Here is a 17,795-nt window from a genome sequence, read left to right as displayed (position 1 = left end):
AATAGTACAAAAATAACCTGGAGGCTGAATGCCAATGGCTCACACCTATAATCCCAGCTACTCAGGAGACTAAGAGCTGAGGATAGCAATTCAAAGCCAGCCCAGGTAACAAAGTAGAGACTCTTACCTCTAATAACCAAAAGGCCAGAAGTGAAGCTATAGGTGAAGTGGTAGAGTGCTAGCCTTGAGCCCTCCCCCCCACCCAAAAAAAAAGGCTCAGGCCCTAAATCCAAGCCCCAGGAGGGGCAGAAGAAAAAAGAAGAAAAGAAAAGAAAACTGGAGAATATATCTATTTGTAGGATATCCTCATCTGAAACAAGACTACAATAGCAAACACTGTTAGACACAGTTATTATTTTTATAGCAAAGGGCAAGGTCACAGGAAGTCTAAAAGTCACTCTGAAATCATGGAGTTGATCAAACAATGGTCATTTCATTCACACATACCCAACCAGAATCCAAATAACCAAGAGAATCATTGACTCATCCTTCCCTCAAAACCAACTTTTATAATATTTCAATGCCTTAGTAAATAAACTTATATTGATAGCTGGGGATAAAAATAAGTAGGAGGGTATTACTTAGGGTGTACAAGGCCCTGGGTAAACCCCCAGCACCTCAAAAGAAGAAATTTAATATCATTTTCATATTTTCAGTTATTATACAGAACCAGTAAAATGCACCCTATACATAATCACACTCTGACCACACGCCTTCTCCACTCCTTTCATCACTCTCAACTTACACCAGTCCCATTGTTCTCCCCCTTGACACCATTACGGATATACTACTATCTGGACAATTGTGGGCAGCCTCTCTGTCCTAGCTTACTTGTCCGTGACATGAGTGAGATCCCTGCCTCAAAGGACTGGCACAGGATTAGATTAAGTAATAAGTGAAATCATCTACAACAGTACTGGACACACAGTACCTGCAATGTAAGAATTATATAATGTGCTTTGGGCACCAAAGGAATGACAGATCATCTTATTGCATGAAATGGAGAGCATACACGAACAGTGGAAGACAAAACAGGTTAATTGTGTGGTAATGGAGTTTATATCCCAATTACCAAGCTTATTCATGCAAGAAAGAGTTCAAAGAAAATTTATATATAATATGTAACACACACACACGCGCGCGCACACACACACACACACACACGTACCTGGAATATGGGAAGCACTCCACTAGATATGGAGAATAAAACTTTCCTATATGACAATTCTTACCCTGAAGGAGTTCACATTAGTTTATCTGGGTCATTACCTAATTTAGCTATCTAACATTTAAATGACACTAGAATAGTCAAAGTTTTAGTTACATTTTATGTTGATGTCTACTATATGTGTAAAATAAGTAACAAGTATTTTAAATTATAATTAAAGATCAACCTTCTGTGAGCCCTCTGTATGGTATTTTCACAATAAAAAAAAAGTTATGAAATGAACCCCCCCCCCAAAAAAGATCAACCTTCTTCCTAAATGTTTTATGAGTATGTAGGAAATGCTTCCAGTGTTCCAAGACTTAAAAAGTGCTCTACAGTTCATAGCTGTCCATATAACAGTATCACCACACTGGAAGCTCTGAAGAATGAAGGAGTCCTAATAATCACCCAAATTTAAGTCCACAGACCGTGGGTCCTGGGACCTACAAGAACCTCTTCATCTGCCAACAACAATGTGGGAGGGTCCTGCCTCCTCCTCTTCACAAAAATCTGCATCCAGAACCATGTGATCAAGACAAGAGTCAAAACAAATTGGAAAACTTCCCATTTCAAGTTTATCACGTATTGCAAAGCACAAAAGCTGTAAAAGGTTCAAATCAGAATATAAAGGCTTAAGGTATCACATGCATACCTAATACAGGACACAAAGTACAATGTTCTTAATTCAAATGTTCACTGAATAAGTCTCATTCAGCAGCTTTTCATCATTTTAATTCATATCTAAAACAAAATCCTTTAAGGGATGGTAGTTCCGGGAGAAAAAGCTCTTTTCAAACTCTGATGCTTTAGCCATAAATCTCTCCTTTGGGGAGACCAGAATAAATAAGAACATGTAGAACTAAATACAGGGTCAGTTTATCCTCCAGGGCTTCGGTTATTAGACATTGGGTAATAGCTGATGAGCTCAAGTATGAAAAGAAAGATTAATATGGGATTACAAGGAACAAACAATAAGCATAAAAAAATACTCAGTGTTCTAGCCTTACACACCTGAGAAAAGTCTCAGGGTCACGTATCACCTAATACAAAGAAACTGAGAACAGTCTTGTGGGTCAACAAGAAGAAAAATGCCCAAATATAAACTTTTAAAGATGCTAAACTAGATGTAGGATATTTATTAATGCTTGTCAAACACACTTTTATTTTACATTGGAATGATTTTGGGGGTGGGGGTGTGGGGAGAGGCACAAACCAAAACACTGAATCTGGTAACTAATCCATTTGACACTCAGCTTGACTTTCTTGGTTTCTCCAATCTATAAGATCCTGGGAAAATGCTGGAGAACCACAGGCTTAGTTAGAGACAATCACTGCAAAGCAAAGATAAATAAATAAATAAATAAACAAACCAACAAACAAATATATAAATCCCAAACCATAAGAGTGCTCAGAGGATGTCTAACCTTATACTCAATTGTATATCTGACCCACATCTAGAATAGTAAGAGTCATTTGTTCTCTATAAATGCCTTCGATTCTCAAATTAAAAACATTCCTTCCAGAAGCAGCCCAATTCAATGCTAAAACCATCTTTCTTTCCTTTCCTTTTCTTTTCCTTCCCCTCCCTACCCTCTCTCTCTGTCTCTCTCTCTCTGTGTATGTCTGTCTGTCTGTCTCTTTCATGGTCAAGGGGCTTGAACTCAAGGCTTGGGCACTGGGTCTGAACAATTTTGCTCAAGGCTAGCACTTTACCACTTAAGAGCTACAATTTGGGGGGGGGGGTTGTTTTAGTTTTTGGTTAGTCATGGGTCTTGAACTTTGGGCCTCGGCGCTGTTCCTGAGCTCTTCAGCTCAAGGCAAATGCTCTACCAGTTGAGCCACAGGGCCACTTTTGGTTTTCTGGTGGCTAGTTGGAGATAAGAGTCTTGTGCATTTCCTTGCCTTGGCTGGCTCTGAACTGTGATCCTCAGATTTCAGCCTCCTGAGTAGCTAGATTACAGGCGTGAGCCACCAACGGCCGGTTGAGTCACAGCTTTTCTTCTGATTTTCTGGTGGTTAATTGGAGATAAGTGTATCATGAACTTTCCTGCCACGGCTGGCTTTAAACTGTAATCCTCTGATCTCAGCCTCCTGAGTAGGTAGGATTACAGGTGTGAGCCACTCACACCTGGCTTAAAACCATTTTTCTATGCACTAACAAATCCTCCCAAATCTGTACATTTTATCCTGAATTTTCTTTTTTTCCTCAAAGTTAAGCAGAAAGGGGTCTCATTTTTTCTTCTAAATAACAGCCTTCCAAATAACCAGATCCTGTTCTCCCTGTCTGTCATAACTACATCTTTCCTTTGTTTGTCCCCACATCCCCTTTTGCTACTCCTCTTTTGCCACAGACTCAGTCTCCTGTCATGTAGGTCTACTTCAGTAGACCCGCTGTTGGCCAGCTTATTCTGCAAAGAGTCTGAGAGTAAACATTTTAGCTGTTGGAAGCCAAAAAAAAAAAAACCTCAACAAATACACAACACTGCCACTGAAACAGGGAAGCAGTCACAGATCTTCTTCCAATGAACCTTTATTCAAAGTTGGGGGCTTTAGTTTGACAACTGTTGTTACAGACAATGTAATTTGTTGTTAATCCCGTCCAGAAACTGAATCAAGGCAAAAGGAATGTTTCAAGTGTTTCATGAAAAGAACCCACATGACTGTAAGCCTCTTCCTCAACAACATATGCTGCTCAAGAAACTACTGATTTCCTATGGCAAGAAGACCACACTGCAGGCTTACAGCACTTTTACTGCCATTGGACACCTCCGCTCTGGCCTTTGCTCTACAGATGGTGAAGCTATCCTTCTCCACTTCCCTTGGATCCCGACTCAATTATTCAAGGAAATAGCTATGTCCTCATAATTCTCAGCTTGTAAATCTCAGCACGTTCATAAGGCCTTCCCCTATGTCTCCATAAAAATGCTCCTCAAGGTGGAACTTCTACACTTTTCCCTCAAGATTGCTATAATGATATTTAATCATTTTGATCTGGATATAGAATTCTCTGATGTCCTTTATGGAAATTATACATATCTTACAAAGCAAAGATTTTTATAAAGTACAGTGCAATCCAGAATTACCTTAAATATCATGTTGCCAAATATCAGAAATTTTTAAATGCCCCCCCTTTTTTCCTTAAACTTAAGTCCACATCAACAAATAAAACAGAAAGCTGGGTGCTGATGGCTCACACCTGTAATCCTAGCTACTGGGGAGGCTGAGCTCTGAGGATTGTAGTAAGAGAGAAATAGAGAGGAGAGAAGAGAGAGGGAAAAAGAGAGAAAGGTAGAGAAAGAAAAGGGAAAAAGAAAAAGAGCAGAATTCATTCTTCTTTCACTCATCAAGTTGTCAAGTACACGTGAATGCTTATGATTCTGCCAGAGACTGTGCTGACTCACTGTAAAGAGAGTGGCGAAAACCAAGGTGTGTCTTGAGTTCAAGTCTATAGTCTAGTGTGGGGTAGACAGGTATTAATAATCACAAGCTGAGGTGTTTTTGTTGTTGTTGTTTTGGCTGGTCCTGGGGGCTTGAACTCAGGGCCTGGGCACCATCCCTGAACCTCTTTATGCTCCAGACTAGCACTCTACTACTTGAGCCACAGCACCACTTCTGGCTTTTTTTTAGATAGTTGATTAGAGATATGAGTCTCATAGGCTTTCTTGTGTAGTCTGGCTTCAAACTGTAATCCTTAGAGCTCAGCTCCTGAGTAGCTAGGGTTATAGGCATGAGCCACCAATGCTCAGCCTGAGATTTTTTTAAACTTTAACTATGAAGAAAAGAAACAGTGTTGTTTAAGAAGAGGGACAATTGGGATAGTGAGATGAAGAAGGCATGAAAGGCGCAAAGCCAAGATTAGAGATAGGCTATCATAAGCCAAGGAGCACCAGGAGCCATCAGAAGCTCCCATCGGGAGAGAAAGAACAGGCTTGCCAATACTTTGATTTTCTAGGCTTGTGGAAAAATTATGAGAAAATAAGTATCTGTTGCTTAAAGCTACCCATTGTGTGAGAACTTTATAGCATTCCTAAGAAGCTAATGATGATAAGTGACCCATCCTCCCATATCCCCAGAAAAATAACAAACTGGGTATGTCAACTCAAGTCAGTCAGAAACCTTCTCAAATGGCCACTTAAACTGTGTCCTGAAGATGAAAAATACAGAAAAGGCTAAAAGTGTGGCCAAGTGGGAAAACATCTGCCAGTAAGCATTAAGTCCCAAGTTCAAAAAAAAAAACAAACCAAAACTAAGCCAGGTACTGGTGGCTCAGGCCTGTAATCCTAGCTACTCAAGAGGCTGAGATCTGAGGATTGTGGTTCAAAGCCAGCCTAGGCAAGAAAGTCCATAAGACTTTTATCTCTAATTAACCACCAGAAAATCAGAAGTGGTGCTGTGGCTCAAGTAGTAGAGCGCTAGCCTTGAGCTGAAGAGCTGAGGGACAATGCCCAGGCCGACCAAAAATAACAAAAACAAAAAACAAAACCATATGATAGATATAAGTGAATACATATGTATGAATAAATATTCACTAACTTACGCATGTAAGATCTGTGTGTTTATATATAAGAAAAACAGGGAGCCGGGCACTCACGTTTATTATCCTAGCTATTCAGGAGGGTGAAATATGAGGATCATAGTCTGAAGCCAAGCCCTGGCAGGAAAATCTGTGAGACTCTTATCTCCAATAAACTACTCAAAAAACTCAGAAGTGGCACTGTAGCCTTGAGCACAAAGAGCCCCTGGGACAGAGCCCAGGTCCTGAGTTCAAATCCCAGGACAGGCAGGTGTAGCTCAGTGGTAGAGAACTTGACTAGCTTATTGCAAGTCCCTAGTTCCATCCCTAGCACCTCAAAAAAATAAATAAATAAAAATAAGCAGGTATAGTAGTTCATACCTATAGTCCCAGCTGCCTGGAAGGCTGAGGTGGGAGAGCTCAGTCTGAATGAGAGAGAGAAAGAGAGAGAGAGAGAGAGAGAGAGAGAGAGAGAGAGAGAGAGAGAGAGAGAGAGAGAGAGAGAGAGAGAGAGAGAGAGAGAGAGAGAGAGAGAGAGAGAGAGAGAGAGAGAGAGAGAGAATATGTATGACTCTTCTCCACACACACTGGAGGAAAAGGTACATGCCAAGATTATTTCTTCCAAGCCAGGCGCCATTGGCTGTAATCCTAGCTACTCAGGAGGCTGAGATCTGAGGATCATGGTTCAAAACCAGTCCAGGCAAGGAAAATCTGTGAGATTCTTATCTCCAATAAACCACTAGAAAACCCGGAAGTGGCGCTGTGGCTCAAGTGGTAGAGCGCTGGTCTTGAGATAAAGAGCTGAGGGACAGCGCCCAAGCCCAGAGTTCAAGCCCCATGACTGACCAAAAAAAAAAAAAAAAGAGATTATTTCTTCCAGGCAGAGATGTGCAAAAAGTACAAAGACCATAGAGCTAAAAATATCTGAACTACTAAAGGAAGGCCATGGGAGAGTGAAGAAGGGAGTTTGAAATAAGCTTGGAAAGGTGGCAGGCACCACGCAGCAGGACCACAGTGAATTAAGGTTTTGCTCAAAGCAAAAAAAGCTCATTTATATTTTTAGTGTATCATTCTCATAATATAGAAAATGAACTGAAGGTTAACAAAAGTACACAAGGGAAAGACCAGTGGAACTGCTAGAGTTCCTCAGGTGAGCGTTCATTCAGCTAACATCAACCATTTAGTATTTAGAAGCTGAAGTCTTCAGAATAATGCCTTCTAAGACAATTCCAAAATATGCTGTGAAAAGGGCCAAAGGAAGAAGGAACCTGAAATATGTTAAAAATATGAAAAACACTCTAGGACCTATAAGTACTGTTTGCTTGCTTTTTGTTCTTTGGCAGTACTGGGGTTGAACTCAGGGTCTCGCAACTTGCTAGGCTAGTGCTCTACCTCTTGAGCCACGTGTGCAGTAAGTACTGTCTTTATACAGATATTCTATTTAAATCCCTTCTGTGTAGAGATAAGAGAACTGCACTGAAATGCCCTGGCACTAAAACTAAACCTTGAGGCCACAGCCCCAAGTAATGCTCTAGTATCTATTATCAATAGCAGATTTCCCCTGCCTTGTTTTTTAGTCAACATAAGAACAGGCCTCTTACTATCAAACAATTTTAATATAAAGCCTGTTCTTACCTGAAATGTATACTTTCTTTTTTTTTTTTTTCCGGTCAGTCATGGGGCTTGAATTCTGGGCCTGAGCACAGTCCCTGAGCTCTTCAGCTCAAAGCTAGTGCTCTACCACTTGAGCTATAGCACCACTTGTGGTTTTTTGGTTGTTAACTGGAGATAAGTCTCACAGACTTTCATGGGCAGGCTAGCTTTAAACCACAATCCTCAGATCTCAGCCTCCTGAATAGCTAGGATTGTAGGCATGAGCCACCAGCACCTAGCTGAAATGTACACTTTCTAAGCGTAAAACATATATCTAGTTAATTACAGAAGCCCATAAAATGTGACTTGACTATAAACTCATGACAGTTCTTGAACTGCATTTATTGTTAATCACTTCAGATGGAAGCAAAGTTAAATGTTTGATTTTTTTTTTTTAATTTCCGAAATTCTTGAGCTCAAAATCATTCATGGTAGTCTTGTTTTTAGAAGTAAAAAGCAATATAGTTCACAGCTGGGTCCACTGTGTGAATTATATTTATTATCCATAGCAATTTCCCCAACATAATGAAATAAAATACTAATCATTAACCTCTCAAGAAAGCTAAGGGGGAAAGGAGTAGTTTGCTGGGATTATAATCCCAGCAACTCAGGAGACTGAGGCAAGAGGATCAAGTTTGGGGCCCGTATGGGCTACGAACCAGCTTCAGGCCAGCTTGTGCTACCCTGCTCAAAAACATAAAACAAAATAACAAAAGAACCCAAGAGAGAACGAAGGAATGCCTTTTCTCTTCCTTCCTACAAGATGAAGTCCAATGTCCACTAGCATAGCAAGGTATGGCTCTGAGGTCACTCCCTTGCTGACAGTTCTTATCAGATTTAACTCTACCTAAGTCTCAGACTTTACTAGCACAGAAGCTCTGGTGGTTGACATAGGTTCTTACCTGTCTTGGAGCTGAGTTCTTTAGCAATGGCATTCCCGTCTTCTGTATGTCTTCCCTACAACTAACATCACTGAAGCACAAAACACAAAACAAGAGATCCTAATTGTTAAGAAGTTTTATTCCCTCAAAAAAATGTGACAAAAGTTAAAAGAGTTTGCTTTAATACACAAACCACATTCAACTATATTTCACAGAGTTATGATATATAAAGAAAAGCACAATGTGAAAAGTGTCCCAACTTTCTTTCTACTCTGACATAAAGTGTAAAGCTCAGCAAATGTTTAGGAAAGCCTACACCAAACTGCTCTGCATGTTTCCTGCCATCAGTGTGGGCACAGGAAGCATTAGCCCCTTCTCTGGCTTGAACCCAACTTTTTACATATCTGAGTTTCTCGCTCAGTTTTTGCCACTCTCAGCTGGCACTTGAGCCACATTCCACTTCCAGCTTTTTGCTGATTAATTGGAGATATGAGTTCTGTAGGTTTGTCTAGCCAGTCCAACTGTGATTTTCAGATCTCAACCTCCTGAGCAGCTAGGAAGTGGGCCACTGGCGTCTGCTCTACTGCACCTTTTAACTTCACAATGGGAAGCTTCCCTTCCCTTGCTAGTCCCCTATTAAGAACACCATTATTACTTGTGTAATGTTTCAGAGTTTCCAAAGGACAACTATATCGATTGTTAGGATTATAAAACAGATAAGAAAAATTATCCCTGTCTACATTCCAAATATAGAGGTCACAAAATTCAGCAACTGCCACAAGTAATAAACAGTAAGGTCTAAGCTGTAAGTCTTTCTGATTCCAATAAGGATAGTGTAGTTTGAGAAGACTCCCATGAAACTGACCACTTTGAAGCCAATTTACCTTATCCTGGCTTGAGTACAAAATTATTGAACTACCTAGATTCAATGTTCTGAAATTAGTATTCCCACATGATCTTCTAATACTCATTTTTCTCTCTTCCAATTTATGGCAGCCACATCCCAATGACTCACACCCTTACATAATCAATCTACCTCCAGGGTGGAACCTGTGACTTGCTAGTAAGAAACAATACAGAAAAGGTAAAGGATGTTGCTAACTTTTCTATGATGCATTATATGGCAAAGGTGACAAGAAGTCATTTTCATCATTCTGGATCATTACATAAAAAACATCACCTTGGCAATAAGGAAAGGTCTGTTGACATTGAATAAGCTCAAATAGCACTGATGTGAGCTTATGAAATACCCCAAGGTCTGGATGGGAACACAGTCTGAGGACTCCTTCATTGTAGATGAGCCTTTAACCAATGCCCAGACTCCTAACCCATGGGGCAATAAATGTGTGTTGTTTTACAATACCAAGTCTGTGGTAATGTGTCACTTAGCAGTAGAAAATGAATACACATTTCTGAAAGCATGACATCACCTCATTTTCTAAAAAAGACATCTTTTAAAGATAATTATGACTATACCACTATATGTATAAAAGCTACAGACTATTCTTTCTTTTTTATGGAGCAGGGAGTGTGAGTGATAGGGATTGAACTCATAGCTTTGTACATAATAAGCACCATTTTTATCACTTCGTAACATTCCCAAACCCCATAAGGAAAAATATGACAGAGTGAGACCTTGTCTCACAAAATCAAGGGCTGGGAATTTCCCTCAATCTTCAGCATTAAAAAAAAAAAAAAGAAAATCAAGATTATCTGATACTCTTTTACATTTATTTCTCTGTTCAGACTGCAATATAACTGAATTTTCTTTGTTGTGGTGGCAAACTGGACACAAATGATTGGCTTTACCCAGATTAAAAGAATGAGATACTAGCTAGGCTCACACAGGGGCTCACACCTGTAATACTAGCTACTCTGGGAATCTGAGAATCATGGTTTGAAGCCAGACCAGACAAGAAAGTCCTTGAGATTCTATCTCCAATTAAGCACCAAAAACACCAGAAGTGGAATGTGGATCAAGTGGTAAAGAACTATCTGGGATAGCACCCAAGCCCTGAATTCAAGCCTCAGGACTAGCATGCATGCATGCATGCATACATAGACACACAGACACACAGACACACAGACACACAGACACAGACACAGACACACACACAGACACAGACACAGACACACACACACACACACAGACACACACACACACACACACACACACACAGGAGTCAGCAATGGGACATGGGACCAAGCAATCTGTCTTTTAACAAATGCTTCAGATGCTTCTTGATGTCAGAATACTGCTCTTTCCAGAATAAATGTAAATTAAATCTTCTCAGCTGCTAAGCTGAATAGTGAGCCACTAGCAAGTTTAGCGGTCAATGTCTGAATCATATGGTGGCCTCAAATGCCACATTGTAACCAAGAAGAAAAGTATCATCACATTCAGCAAGTATCCATTAAATGCCTACTCTTTAAAAGGACAATGTACTGAGATCTACGAAAAGATGAAAACACTAACTCTAAACTCAAAATACAAAAAAAAAAGTTATATTAACCCCAGAACAGAAATTAAAAGTTTCTCATAGTACATTTTATCAATGCAAGTCTTTAAGAACTACACCCACAGAGAACATGACTCACTCTCACTGAGCAAGTGAATACTGTCATTTAGATCTGCTAACAGGGCAGAGAGGGTAGTAAAAGACAATTAGAGAAGTTAGAGCCAAGAGACAAACACAAGTCATGATGACCAATTATTTCATTTATTAATTAAGCTGTAACAAGAGACAAGAAGATTAAAAAAAAAGGAGAATTCACTTAGAAAAGGAACTTGAAATATCTGTTGAGGAAGTTGAATATTAAATACTTGTTAAAATATGGAAGCCACAGATTCTTAAAAAGAGTGATTTTGGAGAAAAATTACTTATTTTGCCTGTTATATTATTGTACATGATTTTAAAAATGGAAGAAGTCTCAAAGACTGTGAGACCTGAACTAGACATAAACCTCTCTTTGCTATTTCCATCTCTCTAGTCACTTGCCATCTTTAACTTGCTTTCCTAAATTGTTTCTTCTCTTGGTATAATAACCTCCTAAGGATGTGTATGGATACATGAATGTGCATGTGTGCACATACCTAATGTTAGCAAGCAGGAAAGCACAAATGGCATGTTTTACTTTTCAATTATTTTACATGCTGGCCCATACTTTACACATCTAATTCATTCATTCTTTTTTGTTTTGCCAATCCTGGGGCTTGACTAAGGGACTGGGCACTCTCCCTGAGCTTCTTTATGCTCAAGGTTAGCACTTTCCCACTTGAGCCACAGCACCACTTCAGGCTTTTTCTATTTATGTGGTACTGAGGAATCAAACCTAGGGCTTCATGCATGCTACCATTAAGCCATATCCCCAGCCTCTTTTTTTTTTTTTTTTTTTAAATAATGTTCCTATGAAGTAGGTACCATGTATTTCACATACGGGAAAAGCTGGTTAGAGAGATTAGGTTGCCTGCTAGGAATCAGTTTATATGTGTTCTTCCAACTAAATATTAGCCCCAAAACTATTTAATCAAAAGCTTTTCTCTCAATTACAGCTAATAGCAAATGAAATTATCTTGTTATAGTAGGTCCCCCACCCCAGTGATTTTCACTTTTTGTGGTTTTAGTCAACTATGGTCAGCAAGGATTAAATGGAAAGATTGCAAAAACAAACAATCCCTAAGTATTGAATTGGTACTGTAATGGAATCCTGCTTTATCCCAGAGAGAATGTGAGCCATCCCTTCACCCAGAACATCCATGATGTACACATTACGCACCAAGCATCGCTCCTTAGTGGTCAGTTTCCTATAAACTATGCTAGTATCCCATTGCTTGTGTTCATTAACCAGCCCACAACATCACAAGGCCCAAGACCTCTTCCTCCTCCCCTCCTCTCTCCCTGGAGGTGCTGCTCCTCTCACAACACAAGCAAGGTGAGGAGCTAATGCAAAATATCTGGAGAGGCCATAGGTGCATAATTTTTCTTACAGTATGTTATCATAATTACCTACCATATTGTTGTTAATCTCTTGCTGTGCCTAAATTGTAAGTTAAATTTCATTGTAAGTCTGTACTTATATATAAGAGATTGGGGTCGGAGGCATGGCCAATGAGTGACAGCATCAGATATTGAGTTCAAGTCCCAGTGGAAAAAGAAGGAGGAGGAGGAAGAGGAGGAGGAAGAGGAAGAGGAGGAGGAGGAGGAAAAAGAAAAAGAAAATGAAACAAAAAAGATGATACATAAAGCTTATTACTATCTGAGGCTTCAGGCATCCACTGAAGGTTTTGGAGAAATCTCCCACAAATAAAGGATACTGCTATGCTCAACTAAATGTGTGACTCGTAAATACAAGCCCATCTATCTCTACTAATAATTTAAAACCTGGGGAAAAAGTAAAATAATCTGTTTTTCCCCCATTGTACATCTCCCCTATCTGCAAATATTAGACACCTGCCATTGAAGCATGCCACTGAAGGTCTTTATTCTGAGGCTTCTACTTCATTCAGAGTTTCTACTTCATGTGGGTCTTGAAGTTGGCCTGGGCACTGTCCCCCAGCTCTTCAGCTCAAGTCAAGTGCTCTACCCTTGAGCCACAGTGCCTCTTCTGGTTTTCTGGCGGTTAAATGGAGATAAAAGTCTCATGGACATTCTTGCCCCAGCTAGATTTGAACTGCGATCCTCAGATCTCAGCCTCCTGAGTAGCTAGGATTACAGGTGAGAGCCAATGGCACTCAGCAAAAATAATTTTTTTTCTTTTTTCTTTTCTTTTTTTGTTGGTTGTGGGACTTGAGCTCAGGGCTTGGGTGCTGTCCCCGAGCTTTTCAGCTCAAGACTAGTGCTCTACCACTTTGAGCCACAGCACCACGTCTTACCTCATTCTTTTTTTTTTTTTTGGGTCCGGTCATGGGGCCTGAACTCTGGGCCTGGGCGCTGTCCCTCAGCTCTTCAGCTCAAGGCTAGCACTCTACCACTTGAGCCACAGAGCCACTTCCGGCTTTTTTCTTTTTTCTTATGTGGTGCTGAGGAATTGAACCCAGGGCTTCTGGCATGCAAGGCATGCGCTCTACCACTGAGCCACCTTCCCAGCCCCTTACCTCATTCTTAAAGAAGCTGAACAGCATGAAGAATATGGAATCTATATTCAGGCTGCCTGGGGTCAACCTCAGCTCCAGTACAAATTAACCATGTGACCTTGAGCAAACTCCTTAAACTGCTAAGTAGTACCTCCATCTCACAGAACAGTTTTAAATATTAAGTAAGATAATATGTGTGAGCACTTTCAAGCATGCTTGGAATACAGTACACTATATGGAAAAGTTTGCTATCATTATGATAACAAAACTACCACACTACTTAGGCACTTGCCCAAGAAACACATGAGAGATTTAGCGTGCTCATTATCAGAGCAATCTATCCAATGTGAATCTCCCAAAGAGGGCCTAGGAATTTGCTAAACATGTCCTCCAAGTGATTCTGCTGCCAGTTATCCTAGACCACAGAAACTAAAAAGAATCCAGAGCTATAGCGTCCTCCTCTCCCGGGCTCATCTCCTGCCTCTCCATCACTATGCTTAAACACCTTGTCTAAATTCTTGTGGTTCTTAGAAAATACTCAGACTTCTCTCCATTTGCACTCTATCACTCTCTTCTGTAATGCTGCTTCTCTCTCTTCACCTGGAAGGTAAAACTCAGCCTTCATCGTTCTAGACTGACCACTTCCTTTATGCCCTTTTTCAGTTCTAATCCCCCTCTAACCTCCACTCCCTGGAAGCTGCCACATCCAGTTCTTCCCCTAGCACTCAGCAACTACTAACTTCACATACTATTTATAAGGGCCTATTTACATGTCTGTACGCCACTAATTGGGTTTTCTGAAATCTGGAATTTCAGGTTAGCTTAATTTTGCAGCCTTAGTGCCGTGCCTAAGGAATGTCTCCTCCATAAATGCTTACTGAATAAACAAAGCTAAATTACAAATCAGGAAGACTGAAGGCCAGAGTGAATTCTGGTACTCTAACATTACCATCAACATGCAAACATAGTCTCTCTTTATAACCTCTTCATTGTAATATTAATAAATACACAATTATCACCATTCCTATAACAGACAGTTAAATTATTGTTAACAGCCAAGCTCATTAACTACCCAAAACAGCAGAAACCAACTCTCAACCACAATGAAATTAATTCTTAAAGCCAAACAAGCTATATCTAAAACACTTGCTCTCTGAAGCAAAATGATACAATTTAGCAGTGGCTGCTAACTAGGTTATACAAACAGGATAGCAGTTCACCTTTAAGGAAGCAGGAAAATCAATCAACCACAAAGACCTATTTAAAAATAGAGAGGAATGATAGGCTTCAAACAGTGAAATTCCTCAATGTAACTATTTTAAGTTGAGTAAAGAAGCAAGGGAGAATAATAGTAGCTATAGTTGACATCTTTGCCTTCAAAATGCCAAACTGTCATTCCCATATCCACAGATACACCACCTTCTGCCCTGCTATAGCTTATCTTCTTTTCCATTTTCACTCCTTCAATATTGACTGACAATCAATATGCTAGACATAGTTATGTTGAACAAGACAGTGGCCCTATTCTCCTGTATCTCATGTCCATTCAATTAATTATTCAATTGTTTAATAGGAATACACTAAATACCACTACCAAGAATGAGAGAATTAAGAAAGTGCATAAACTACCCAAAAAAAAAAAAAAAGTGTCTCACAGAATCCATCCCAGGCTTTCTTCTAAACTGAAACCCAATCATCTTGCAGTTTCTTACTACAGAAACTTAACTATCTCTCTGTGTGAGCACCCCCTTCAGCAACCATTCTGTGTAAGTGCCAGGTTTCCAATTGTAGCTCTCAGATGTACCACAAAGGAAGATAAAGAAATTAAACTGGCTCAAGAGCAGTTTTCCACCAGCTGTTCTTACAGTATCAATTTTTCTCTACATCTCTTTGCTCTAATAAAGGGTCACACGAGGGTATAAAAACCTCTTTTGAATGTTTTGACTCTACACACTATGGGGATGAGGAGAACCGCTCCAGTTCAATCAGCTTATAAAGCACTTATTAGCCCAAGACTTCACAATAGGAATGCAATAAGAGAAAGAAAAGATCTGAGTACCATTCACATTTCAAAAAAAAACCAAAACTGATCACACAGATTCTTCTTTTAGACACCTCTAAATTCATATTTTAACATAAACACAGTATTGCAGAATCCTCACCTATTACAATGTTTAGATTAAAAGGTTGTGTCCCTTTATTCCCCCCAAAATCCTTAATGTAACTAAAATAAAATCAACAAACTGTATTTTAGTGAACATTGGACATTTGCTAAATTGACCTTTGTTTTCCAGGATGATAGGAAATCTGTTGTCAGTCACAGGAACTGAGTCAGATAAGGGAAGAAAAAAAAGGGGACAGAAAAAAATTACACTGAAATTTCTGGTAAAGTAGGACACTTGTCCAGCTGAAAATACAAATCTAAGAAGATTGTTATAAGAAAAAGAGTATTCCCAATTAGACACAGCTACAAATAAAACAACTACCTTATCAGCATTTATTTGGAAAGTAGCTCCCTCACCAGAAAAAAAAATTTTACATGTCAATATTTACAGTACAGAACAGAAAAACACAAATGGGTAGAGCTTAAAGCAAACAGGAGATATCTGGGTTAACAGCCTTACAAAATGGAAGTCATAAAACCCTAGCCTGAGTTACCAATGCTCCTGAACTTCTTTCCATTTAGTTTTCAGACAAGTCATGACCTCTGTTCAGAATAGTATAGCACATTGCTTGGAAGCAGAGGAACATACTACATGGACTTCTCAGACCTGTTTTTCTATGGCAGTTAAACAAAACCCATTAAGATTTTTTTTTCCAGCTATTCATTCCACAAATGTTTACTGGGTATCTACCTACCTACACAAAGTAGCACAAAGTGCTCAGATTATGATAGTTTGTAAAGTAAGTCTCATCATTTGGACACTGCATTCTAAATAAGAAACACACTGAAGAATTTCACGTATGAGCTGAGCACTCAAAGAAAGAAAGAGATACTTCGGAAGGGCTTGTCTGATGAAGTAACATCCTAACTTGACATGAGGATGAACCCGTTGCCAGAATGAAAGAGTAAAACCCACGATTTCAGGCTTGGGCGAACTGGATGGTTAGCTGAGCCAGTCACTGGTTGACAATGCAGAAGAGCTAAATAGGAATTCCGTTACCCGCTGGTATTTACTGGCAAGCTCCTTCTGTACCAGGAGCTTCTCAAAGCCTTACAATCACTTTGCTCAGTAGAAATTCATATTCCCAGTTTATGGACACAAAAAGATAGAGGCCAACTCGGGTGTAAATGACTAGCCCGCGCGGCCTGATAAAGAAACTTGACATGGGCATCAGGTTCATAATGTACTGGAAAGCCCGCGCAGTTTGCACTAAACAGTTCTTTCCAGTGCACCTATATTTCCACTGGCAGCCTCAGCGCCACAGGCTTCGGCTGAGGAACCCTCTTTGCTGGACGCAGAAATGGGGTGCAGCCATCAGAGCAAGGCTTCCGTAAATCACTCCTCCCTCCCTGGGGGCCTCATCTCTCCAGACTTGATCATCCCCATCTCTGAAGTTGCATGCAAGAAAGCCAGGTAGAAAGTTCCCGCAGACGAAGAAAATTAACACAGAAGGGAACTGCACCCTGATTCAAGGAGTCGATATAGATAAATAAAAGGAGAGAGAGAAATCATCTCGTCCCGCCAACGCTGAGAAGTCCGTCTCCACAGGATGATCACCGAAGCAGACGGAGGAGACGGTGATTTCCACCAAGAGATCGTTGATCTCCCTGTGGGAGGGCGGTCGAGTCGGGGCGGCGGGCCTAGGGATGCTTCCACGCCCCCTCCGACCCTGAGTCTCCCCAGACCCGCAGGACCCAGCAGAAACTCCCGCCAGCATGCCCCGAGCCACGCGGCAGGCACAAGGTGACACGGACCGCGCCGGCCCCTCGGCCACCTGGGCGCGGCCAGGACGAGGAGGGAGAGGGGCGTCCGCCTGCCCGCACTACCTTGTATTTATCAAAGCCAGCCAGCTGCTCCGGGCTCACATATTCGTAACCAGCCATGACGACCTGAAAACCGAGCGCCCCCTCGGTAGGCAGCCGCAGCGACTCTCCGCGACCAGGCGGGGAAACACGAGCACCACACACGGGATGGGCCAGGCTGGGAAAGACAGGGCTGGGTGAGAAGGTGGAGGAGCTGTGCTCCGCCCACCGCGCACGCGTAGCGGCCCCGACCACTTCCGTCGCCTCAGTGCGCAAGCGTATCCAGCCTCTTCTCCCCACCCACCAAGGGGAGGGGCGCTAACATGCGCACGGCCCGCCCCCTGGCGCTTTCTTAACCCAATTGGTGCGAAGCGGGAGACACTAAGTCCCGCCTTCCAGCTCTCCTCGTGGCTTCATTTGCTAGCGTCAAAATTGGTGAGCTGAGGTAAGGCAAGAAAGGAGGGGAAAGGTCAACTTCCCAGCAGGCCTTACTCCGGTTC

The 17,795-nt window shown here is 41.0% G+C and overlaps 1 protein-coding gene across 2 annotated transcripts in view; it reads right to left on the bottom strand.

Moving 5' to 3' along the window:
• Selenoi (selenoprotein I) overlaps positions 1-17,477 on the bottom strand; it is a 52,340-nt gene extending 34,863 nt beyond the window's left edge. For both annotated transcript variants that reach the window (XM_070025172.1, XM_070025173.1), the window contains exon 1: positions 17,320-17,477. In XM_070025172.1, the coding sequence (XP_069881273.1) occupies positions 17,320-17,376 (57 nt within the window). In that variant the 5' untranslated portion in view covers positions 17,377-17,477. The remainder of the gene's footprint in view (positions 1-17,319) is intronic.
• Positions 17,478-17,795: the final 318 nt, after the last annotated feature.

This window comes from Dipodomys merriami, unplaced genomic scaffold, assembly GCF_024711535.1.
Source record: "Dipodomys merriami isolate MVZ:Mamm:240054 unplaced genomic scaffold, mDipMer1.0.p SCAF_17, whole genome shotgun sequence".
Taxonomy (NCBI): Eukaryota; Metazoa; Chordata; class Mammalia; order Rodentia; family Heteromyidae; genus Dipodomys; species Dipodomys merriami.
This window is presented reverse-complemented; position numbering and strand designations above follow the sequence as displayed.